Raw genomic sequence first — 11464 nt, 5'->3', positions numbered from 1 at the left:
TTTACTACAATATTGTCACTGAGAGTGCATTGATGTAAACTCATGCACTGTTTTCTAATCATACGACTTTCCAGGCAGTAAAACTGCTATTCGCTTGAGATGACATCAGTGTGTAATCTGTCAGAGACAAGAGGGGTCTCTAAGAGATATAAGTAGAGGAACTCAAGGCGAATAGAGTTACACAAAGCTGGAGAGGAACAGAGCAACAAACTGCCTGGTAGGATCACTTTTCTCTTTTTTCAAATTGACCTGTTTTTAAGTTTAAAGATTAAACTTCTTCTGCTTGCCTTAATAAATGTAATCTAGATATAATATGAAAATGGTTCATCTCACGTATCACACATGTTTTATATATTGGTCTTTTAAAAGTAATAAAGTAGAGAAACATAAAAAAAGTTTGAACATGTATTTTTTTATGAAAAACGAGTGAATTATCCTAATTGAACCATTACCTGTTACAGCATTGCACTAAATATTAATAGAATAATTAGTAATGGAGATAATTAAATATTCACACTGCTTGTTTAGATTTTTTTGGTTTTAGATATATTTTGGATAATTAAACATGCACCAGTTCAAATTGACCTGGGACCACCATTGCTGTACCTTATAAATGAACATAACAGGAGGGTTAACATTCATTTACTGCAATAATAAAAAAAAAAACATATTAATGACATGATGTTCTCTCATTTTTACATCTCTCAGAAATGGATCAGAAATGGATTTCAATCATCTACTTTTTGTCAGGTAGGTGTATTTTGCCACTGTCCAATGTAAATCGAGTTTCTCCAAAAGGTACCACTTTAAAATAAGTGTATTAATGCTTATTAATCAGGTTATAAACCATTAATAAGCAGTTATATTACATAATTTGGAAGGGCAACAGTGAGTGGCCTGTCGTGTACCAAATAGTGATTCCACATTAATTTATACTGTTAAACCTCAGATCTAGATCTAAAACTAGATGTTTATTTTACTTGTCTTTTCCATCAGTCATCATTAACTTAATTTCTGTTAAAAATTTTTTTTTATTTAATTTCATCTCTGGAAAACAAATAAGAGAGCACTTCAGTTTCTGAATGAGTTTCTCTGATTTAGCTATTTATAGCTATATGTTTGAGTAAAATTTACATTGTTGAGTTATTCTAAAAAACTATGGTTAATATTCTTCCAAATTCCAAATAATAATATTGTCATTTAGAGCATTTATTTGCAGAAAATTAGAAATGGCTGAAATAACAAAAAAAAAAAAAGGATGCAGAGCTTTCCGACCTCAAATAATGCAAATAAAACGACGAGTTCATATCCATAAAGTTTTAAGAGTTCAGAAATCAATATTTGGTGAAATAACCCTGGTTGGTTTTTAATCACAGTTTTTTTTATCCATCTTGGCATTATGTTCTCCTCCACCAGTCTTACACACTGCTTTTGGAAAACTTTATGCTGTTTTACTCCTGGTGCAAAAATTCAAGTAGTTCAGTTTGGTGGTTTGATGGCTTGTGATCATCCATCTTCCTCTTGATTATATTCCAGAGGTTTTCAATTTAGTAAAATCAAAGAAACTCATACTTTTAAGTGGTCCCTGATAAGTGGTAAAATGATAAAATTAAACTTAATAGTAAGTTTAATTTGGAAAGGTTACAACAAGCAAATGGCTCCCATTCGGTGGAATGCCAGCAATGCACTAAAAATAACCAGTTCCTGTCCTTTACAGTGGTCAGTGTTTCTGCATACGTTCCTCATCGGTATCACTTCGTGAATCAGAGTAAAAACTGGACTGAAGCTCAGAACTACTGCAGACAGACCTACACTGATCTGGCCACCATCAACAACATGGACGAGATGAAGAAGCTGAACGAGACTCTGAAGGATGTGGTGAAGAGCTCTGCTTGGATTGGTCTGAAGAGAGGGGACACTGGGAGGTGGCAGTGGTCTCTGGGAGGTTTCTACAGTGTAAAAGACTCGAATTGGAATAAAGGAGAACCAAATAATGATGGTCGGAATGAGTTCTGTGTTGCGATGAAGAAATATTGGGGAAAGTGGCTTGATGAAAGCTGTGGGCGTCAATTTCCTTTTGTGTGTTTTGACGGTAAGAACTACTACCGTAGATATTTTTATTTTTTTATGTGGTGCCATGTTTATTGCCATTTGTTTTAATGCTAATTAATCTATAAGGCTATTGGCCCAATCCCCATTTGTCATTTTGGCCCTACAACTTACCCCTACCCTTTCTTTGCGAGTGAAACCCTTCGAGAGTAAGGGGAGAAATCAGGATGCGAATTATACAATAATTCAAGTATTTCTTTGGGGTGTAAATGGAAACCAGTACAGCTAAGGCGCATGCTTCAATAAACTAACAAATGTCTCACTTCCTTACTGTAATGTCTACAGCACCTAAAAGATAAACCCATTACATCAGCTAATGTAGCACTTAAATACCACATAATAACCTTTATACTCCTAAATGATATATTATAAAGCAAAATCCACAGTTAATCCTGCTAAAACACACACACACAATGCTTCTGGCTGCTATCTTTCATCAGCTTTCTCGCCATTCAATTTTAATTCATATTCGACATACAGTATTCTACGGCATCTCTCCTACAGGAATCATCAGCGCTGAAGTTCAGTAACCGAGCTGCTGCTGCTGCTGCTTAACTAGTTAACTTTAGGACGTATTTTATTGTATGTCTTCAGAAAGGAGGGAGATGGTGCAGAAATTAAGTATTATTGTCCATTACTTAATTCCTAACTCTGTGAGGTGTAGCTGAAATTAGCTTTGATTATTTTTATTTTATTTATTATTATAATTTATACTGTTCCGCCATAAATTCTGCAGGTCCTGCCATCTGTTGCACCATTTAAGGCGGAACTGGAGAGTTAGATAAGCTAGCTAGCTATTAAGAAAAAACTACTAGCAATCTTTTTTGTGCTAGTTATGAAGAATTTAGCTATAAAACATTGAAACCACACATTAAACTGTGGTAATATAGCACTAATCTTCACTTTTAACAAGGAAAATACTTACATTTGTGAGTTTCTTTGGTGGCTAACAAGCCACCAAATCCAAGAATTGGGAAACTCCTACCATAGTTAACATACTGTAGATATTATAATGTTATAAACTTACAAAAACTAACCGCGTTTTCTTGAATTCCAGACAAGAAGAAAAACACTGAACCCTACATTCTTGTTGAGGAGAAAAAGTCCTGGCATGATGCTCAGAGGCACTGCAGGCTGCATCACAGAGACCTGACCAGTGTGAGAAACAAAAGTGAGAGAAAGCAGATTGAGCATGCCGTTAAAATATTGCACTTTTCTCGGCTTTGGATCGGCCTGTTTAATGAATCCTGGGAGTGGTCAGATAAGAGTAACGCCTCGTTCCGATACTGGGAGTCAAGCCAGCCAGACAACCAAGAAAACAATGAAAACTGTGCTACAGTGCACACGGTTGACCAGGGTTACTGGCACGATGAGAACTGCAAAAAAACACATCCGTTCATCTGCCACGAGGGTGAGTTTTACAGTATTTAATTCATTAAGTCATTAACAATGTCTAACCAGGCCAACAGGTTCATGTGGGGGGCTTGCATGGGTAAAACTAGGTGAGCTAGGTGGGTTCCAGGTGGGAAAGGTCTTTGAGTTGGTGTGTACGGGTTTTGTTACTGGGATCCTGCGGGGCTTTCAAATGGCCCTATCGTTCAGCCCACCTTAAATTCATATGGGTCCTATCTAGACCCTAGGCCCAATCCCATTCCACCCCTTGGTCCTACCACTTACCCCGACCCCTTGTTTTTGTGTGTAACTCTTCCCCTTGGAACAGAGTTATAAGAGGAAGGTGTGAAATCCTCCACCCTAAGAATTGGGACAACCCTTCATCAGGGGCGCTAAAGTTCAGTAGCGTAGCTGCTAACTAGCTAATTTTAGGGCTTTGCACGTCTTCAGAAAGGGCGGGCGTGGTTCAGAAATTAATTATTATTGTCAATTTCTTAATTTCTCTGTGATGGGGAGCTGAAATTAGCTTTAACTAGCTTTTATTTTACTTTATTTTCCGTTGCACCTTTCCATTCTGCTCCTGCTGGCTGTTACACCATTTAAGGTGGAACGGGAAAGTTACCTGGCTACTACCTTCTGAGATAAACTACAGGCAATCTTTTTTATGTTTGTTATGAAGAATTTGGCCATAAAACATTGAAACTACACATTAAACTTTAGTAATATAGCGTACATAGTATATCACTTTTAACAGGGAAAATATTCTGGCTTTTCTTAGCAGTGATTCTTATACCCCTTCATTTGAAATATGTATCTGGAAAATCTCCATTTGAAGAGCTAACAAACCCAATCCCTTCACCCTAACCTACCCCTCCAGCCTAACAAGAATCGGGACACCCCTACCCCTCAGGGTGTACTCGCAAAACAGAGGGGTAGGGGTAAGGGGTAGGGCCAAGGGGTGAAATGGGATTGGGCTATAGACTGGATTCGTATATTTACAGTTATTGGGCTTCTCAAATGGGCCCAATCATTACAGCTTATCTTAAGACCCAAGAATGGGTTTGTAGATGCGTTGTTATGGGGCTTCCCAGTCAGGCTTCCCAAATGGGCCCCATTGGTATAGCCCACCTCAATCTCATATTAGTTCAATCTAGGCCTTAGACTGGGTTTGTACATGCTTTGTTACAGGGACCCAGGTAGGCTTTCCAAATGGTTCCTACCATTACAGTTCACTTTAATCTCACATTGGTCCCATATAGTCCCTAGATTGGGTTCGTACATTTGCTGTTACTGGGTCCTAATTGGGCATCCTAAATGAGCCCCATCATTTCAGCCACCTTAACAGTGTACCATCTAGGCCTTAGACTGGGTTTGTACATGTGTTTGTATAGGGACCCAGTTGGGTTATCCAAATGGGCCGCATCATTACAGACCACCTTAATGTTTCTCCTTAGCCCTGAATGGATTAATGTGTTTTAACATGGCACTAGACTACCAAATGGACCCCTTTCTGTACAGCCAATCTCACATTGGTCCAATTTAGGCCCTAGACTAGGTTCGAACACTTACTGTTATTGGACTTCCCAGATGAGCCCCATCATTACAGCCTTAATCTTAATCTCTCAGAGTCTCATCTACACCCTAGATTGGGTTTGTACATATGCTGATACTGGGTACCAGTTGGGCATCCTAAATGGGTCCCATCATTACACACCACCTCAACAGGGTCCCATCTAGGCTCTAGACTGGGTTTGTGTATGTGCTGTTACTTGGATCCAGTTGGACGTCCTATATGGACCCCACGGTTACAGCCACCTTAACAGGGTACCATCTAGGCCCTAGACTGGGTTTGTACATGTGTTTTTATGGGGACCCAGTTGGGCTTTTCAAATGATTCCCATGATTACAGCTCACATTAATAACTCAGGGTCCCATCTAGACCCTAGACTGGGTTCATACAACTATTGTTATTGGACTTCCCAAATGGACCCCATCAGTACAACTACCTTAACAGGGTACCATCTAGGCCCTAGACTGGGTTTGTACATGTGTTTTTATGGGGACCCAGTTTGACTTTTTAAATGGTTCTTTTCATTACAGTTCACTTTAATCTCACAGGGTCCCATCTAGACCCTTGACTGGGTTCATACAACTACTGTTATTGGACTTCCCAAATGGGCCCCATCAGTACAACTACGTTAACAGGGTACCATCTAGGCCCTAGACTGGGTTTTTACATATGTTTTTATGGGGACCCGGTTGGACTTTTCAAATGGTTCCTATGACTACAACTCACTTTAATCTCACAGGGTTCCATCTAGACCCTAAACTGGGTTCCAACAACAACTGTTATTGGACTTCCTAAATGGGCCCCATCAGTACAGCTACCTTAACATGGAACCATCTAGTCTCTAGACTGGGTGGGTTTGTATATATGCTGTTACTTGGATTCAGTTGGGCGTCCCATATGGACCCCATGGTTTCAACCACCTTTACAGGGTACCATCTAGCATTATATAACATAATATAACATGCAGAAAAGGTTCCATCAACCAAAAATTGTAAGCTTTGTTAAAATTGTAAGCTATTAGTTGGGTAAATGTCAAATCATTCCCTCTATTACCCTCCAGATAAACTGATCCTGATCCAGGAGAATCTGAGCTGGGCAGATGCTCTGAGATACTGCAGAGAGAATCATGTGGACCTGGTCTCAGTTCACTCTGAGGAGATCCAGCTCTGGGTGGAGGATGTGGCTCAGAATGCCTCCACTGATCATGTGTGGCTGGGTCTGCGTCACACCTGCACCCTCAGCTTCTGGTTCTGGGTGGGTGGAGAGTCTACCTGCTACCAGAACTGGGTTACAGGTGATGCTGCAGAAGGTGAAGACTGCAGTCCTGTAGAGAGAACCGGAGCGGTGCAGGCTAGAGGAGATCAGAAGTGGGTCAGCCTGCCTGAGAACCAGACTCTCAACTTTATCTGCATCAGATATGAAGGTTAGGTTGAAGGTCGAAGGTCTGTGCAGGTGTGGTCACTGGAATATTAATCTAGATTCTATAAATCTTGTGTGATTACGCTTGAAAACAAGCAAAAGCAGATCTTTGGGGCCAGTTTTATCACATTTATACTTATACTTATTTGTAGTGTTTGTACTCTTTTATATATATAATCTAAGACTAAAGCATATATAATCAGTTTTCTGTGCATATACCATCATTTATGCACCATAATAACCAGAATATATTTTTTATTTTTATTTTACATTCTTCAAATTATCACCTTTTGTTTAGATGATCGGTTTTGCACATCTCTGCTGGATTTTCTCAGTCAGCTTTATGAGGTAGAGTCACCTGGAATTCAGGCTTTCAGTTAACAGCTGTGCTAAACTCCTCAAGAGTTAATTACTTTAATTTCTTGTCTCTTAATAATGTGTAATAATGAGCATCAGTTGTAAAGTAGTGAAGAGGTACAGGTATACAGTGAATAGCTCTATTTGAGTAACATTCTAATACAGATTATGAGAAGCAAGAACTACTCAAGTAATTAAAGAAAAATCAAAAACCATCAAAAATATTATGATGATGAAACTGGCTCTCATCAGGACCACCCCTGATAAGGAAGAGCAAAAGTCTCCTCTGTTGTACAGGATACCTTTATCAGAGTTTCCAGCCACAGAAACCACAATTTAACAAACAGCTCCCCAGATAAGAGTACCTAAATGCTTCTTCACAGAGTATTTTGGTTTGTTTAACACTGTTTTTAAGTTACTACATGATAACTTATGTGTTCCTTCATAATCTGGATCACTTTACTATTCACTTACTATGTAGAAAAGGTGGAAGGTGTGTCCAAACTTTTAACTGGTACTGTATATATACACAAAAACATTAATAACATGTTTCTACTTGTAATAACATATTATAATAAACAGTTAATAACCGTACGTTTTGACTCGTCTTTGTTTATTATCCGTTTTGTCATTTTGTGCACTCGACATCACTCATATACACTGATTAGCCATAACATTAAAACCATCAGTTTAATATTGTGTAGGTCTTCTTGTTGCTGACCATCAAAGCATAGACTCTTTTAAGGTGGTCTTTGTCTCTTAGAAGCAAAGATGGACAGAGCTTCTCCAGTCATTTGCATTTATTTATATTTTAGAAAGACAGCAATATATATATATATATATATACTTTATTGATCCTAAAGGAAATAAACTTAGATACATACACTGATGAACACACAATAAGCATAGTTAAAAAATAGTGAAAAAGTATCTGGTCACTACATATTTTTAACAAACGTTAATATCAGAAAAAATAATCTGAGTAAATATAAACAGCTTATTTCAAATGATCATTTCATTTATTAAGAAAAAGGCAATCCAAACCAATCTAGCCCTGTGTGAAAAATAACTTGGTTCTACCACCCTTGGTGGCAACAACTGCAATCAAGCTTTACTGATAACTGATAACAAGTCTTTCACTCTTTTATCTCTGTGGAGGAATTTTGTTCCACTCTTCTTTACAGAATTACAGCTTTAATTCAAACACATTGGAGGATTTTCCAGCATAAACGTCCTGTTTAAGATCATCCACAGCATCTCAATCAGACTTTAACTAGACCCTCCAAAACCTTCATTTAGTTTTTTTTTTTTAACCCATTCAGAGGTGGACTTTGTATTTGTGTGATTTGGGTCATTGTCCTGCTGCAGAACCCAAGTACACCTGAGCTTAAGGTCACAGATGAACAGATGGCCGGATATTCTCCTTCAGGATTGTCTGGTAAACAGCAGAATTCCTGCTTCCATCTATTACAGCAAGTTATCCAGCAGCCCCAGACCATCACACACACACACACACTACCACCACCATGTTTTACATTCAGTGAGATTTCAGTTCATTTTCTAAAATTACGTGTTTTATATGTTAACGCCAGATGTAACGGGACACACACCTTCCAAAAAGTGTCACTTTATCACATTAGACCGAAGAATATTTACCCAAAGTTCTGGAGATCATGTTAGTTGGTAAATGTGAGACGGGTGGTTGTGTTGTTTTTGGCCAGCAGTGTTTTTTATATTAGAATTCTCCCATGGAGACCATTTTCACCCAGTCTCTTTCTTATTATTGAACCATTATCACTGATCTTAACTGAGGCGAGTGAGCTCCTGCAGTTCTTTAAATGTTGTTCTGGGTTCTTTTGGGACCTCCTGGATGAGTTCTTCATGCCCTTTTGGAGTAATTTCTATAGAACAACCGGTCACACCTGGGAAGGTTCACCAGTGTTCCATGTTTTTTTTCTCCATTAGTGAATAATAATAGCTCTCACTGTGGTTCTCTGGAGTCCCAAAGCTTTAGAAATGACTTTATAACTTCTTTCAGACTGATAGATGATCAATTACTTTGTTTTCTAATCTGTTCCTGATCTGGCAGTAAAAAGGCCTAATACATCTGGGGACAAAGGACCTCCTCAGTCTGTCTGTTTACACAGCATCCCATAGTTTTTGGAATTGGGGTTTCTACTTCTAGATCCCACTGCCACTGTAACCAGATGATCAATATAATTCTCTTGACTTAATAGAATATCATTGGTTATAACTGATGTTTTAACTGATTGGTGTGCACCAATAAAGTAAATTATTTTACAGTTGAGTTCCTAAGAAGCTCTTCAAAAGACTTGAATATGTTCAGTGTGTAGTAGGTGTGATATCTGGTGTGTATTTATCTGGTTAGGTAATAATTAACCACAGTTTCTGTTATTGTGGCCTCTGTATGTGTTTACGCCTGCCACAGCTTTATGCAAATGTCCACCTACACAGCCACGTGGCTAGCCATATAAACAAATACAGTGCACAGTGGTGGCTTTCAGCCTAGAGCAACCAAATATACTGTGGGTTAGAGTGTAAAAGTATTGAAATGTAAATAAAAAAATTCAGTATTTCATGTTTGATCTGCTTAACTTTTTAATTGTATGGTAACACTTTACTTGGATGGTCCACTTTATGGCCTTGTTGATGCTCAACTGACATTCAACTAACACTGAATTGAATGTCGATTAAATGTAACTTAACCCTATGTTGAATGTAAATTATTCAAAATAAGAACCTAACTCTACACCTAACCCTAACCTTAACCCTTAATCAACCCTAAAATCTAACCCTACACCTAACCCTAACCCTAACCTTAACCTAAGCTTAAAATCTAAATCTACACCTAACCCTAACCTTAACCTAATCTTAAAATCTAACCCTACACCTAACCCTAAAACTAACCTTAACCTAAGCTTAAAATCTAACCCTAAACTCAATCCTAAAATATTAAGTTAAGCGTTTGGATTAGAGTTGAATGTAGGGTTATACTCAATAGAGAATCATTTACTTTCACCTTTCAGTTCAGTTGCATTTAATATACATGTAGTTGAATGTTAGTTGAATGTCAGTTGAGTGTCAACAAGGCCATCAAGTGGACCATCCAAGTAAAGTGTTACCAATTGTATTCATTAATAAACATCCATTCCTGCATTTCAGGCCAGAAGTTGAAAAAGGTTTTTTTTTTTTATTTATGGTTAGAAATAAGATGATGTCAACAGGTGATTATAATCATGATTTGGTACAAAACCAGTATCCACTAAAATCTGAGTGTCTGAGGAATAAAGATAAGCATATGAGTTTCCAGTAAGAAATATGTCAGAATTAAAAAAAAAATGTTTTAAAACAATGTTCCTTAAAGAAAGCACATAGTAACCATTCAAGGAATTGATGTCTATTGTGTTTTCATCATTGTTAAGTTGATTTAGAAATGGATGGGCAGGATGGAGGTGTAGAGGCAGCAGAGAGAGCAAGAGAGACAGCAGACAAAAGGGGAGAGGCAGCAGACAGAGGGGGAGAGGCAGCAGATAGAGGAGAAGAGGCAGCAGATAGAGGAGAAGAGGCAGCTGACAGAGGAAGATAAAGGGGGGAGAGGCAGCAGACAGAGTGGAGGCAACAGATAGAGAGGGAGGCAGCAGATAGAGGGGTATAGGTAGCAGACAGGAGGAATAAGGGGGGGGGCAGCAGACAGAGGAGGAGAGGCAGCAGATAGAGGTGTATAAGCAGCAGACAAATAAGGAGGAAAGTAGACATAGAAGGTGAGGCAGCTGATAGAGGGGGCTAGGCAGCAGACAGAGGGGGAGAGGCAGCAGAGAGAGCAAGAGAGACAGCAGACAAAAAGGCAGAGGCAGCAGACAGAGGGGGAGAGGCAGCAGATAGAGGAGAAGAGGCAGCTGACAGAGGAGAGAGGCAGCTGACAGAGGAGGATAAAGGGGGGAGAGGCAGCAGACAGAGTGCAGGCAACAGATAGAGAGGGAGGCAGCAGATAGAGGAGTATAGGTAGCAGACAGGAGGGATAAGGGGGCAGCAGATAGAGGTGTATAAGCAGCAGACAAATAAGGAGGAAAGTAGACATAGAAGGTGAGGCAGCTGATAGAGGGGGCTAGGCAGCAGACAGAGGGGGAGAGGCAGCAGATAGAGGGGAATAGAAGGGGAGAGGCAGCAGACAGAGGGGGAGAGGCAGCAGATAGAGGAGGAGAGGCAGCAGAGGCAGGCAGAAAAGGAGAGGCAGGAGACAGAGGGGGAGAGACAGAGAGTGGGAGGAAAGGCAGCAGATAGAGAAGGAGAGACAGCAGAGAGAGGGGGAGAAGGAGAGGCAGCCGACAGAGGAGGAAAGACAGCAGACAGATGAGGAGAGGCAGCTGACAGAGGGTGGTGGAGGGGGAGATATATTTAAAGAAAAAAATTGACATTTTCAGACAAGAAATATCTGTGATTTTAGTACTGATTAGTGTGAGGTTGCTGTGGTGTTCCTATGCTAAGGTGTTGCTATGGTATCCATGGTGGTTTATATTGTGTTGCTAAGCTCCATGTAGTGTAGTGGAGTAGTGGAGAGCTGCCTGACGTGTGGGTATCCAAACTTTTGTCGCCTTG

At 39.4% G+C, this 11464-nt stretch overlaps 2 protein-coding genes across 2 annotated transcripts; both read left to right on the top strand.

Annotated features, from left to right (window-relative positions):
* The first annotated feature begins 710 nt into the window (after positions 1–710).
* Positions 711–3665, top strand: LOC103028687 (C-type lectin BiL-like). The gene is made up of 3 exons (XM_022674371.2): positions 711–750; positions 1718–2092; positions 3167–3665. Exons 1-3 carry the CDS (start codon positions 711–713, stop codon positions 3538–3540), a joined length of 789 nt encoding a protein of 262 aa, XP_022530092.2. The 3' UTR covers positions 3541–3665.
* Positions 3666–6100: 2435 nt separating this feature from the next.
* On the top strand, positions 6101–7361 carry LOC125789937 (snaclec agglucetin subunit beta-1-like). The gene has a single exon (XM_049473027.1). The coding sequence runs from the start codon at positions 6101–6103 to the stop codon at positions 6497–6499; it is 399 nt and encodes a 132-aa protein (XP_049328984.1). The 3' UTR covers positions 6500–7361.
* The last annotated feature ends 4103 nt before the right edge of the window (positions 7362–11464 follow it).

The sequence above is a fragment of the Astyanax mexicanus genome, unplaced genomic scaffold (assembly GCF_023375975.1).
Source record: "Astyanax mexicanus isolate ESR-SI-001 unplaced genomic scaffold, AstMex3_surface scaffold_33, whole genome shotgun sequence".
NCBI classification, from domain to species: domain Eukaryota; kingdom Metazoa; phylum Chordata; class Actinopteri; order Characiformes; family Acestrorhamphidae; genus Astyanax; species Astyanax mexicanus.
Note: the sequence above shows the minus strand (reverse complement) of the source record. Positions and strands in the feature narration are given on the sequence as shown.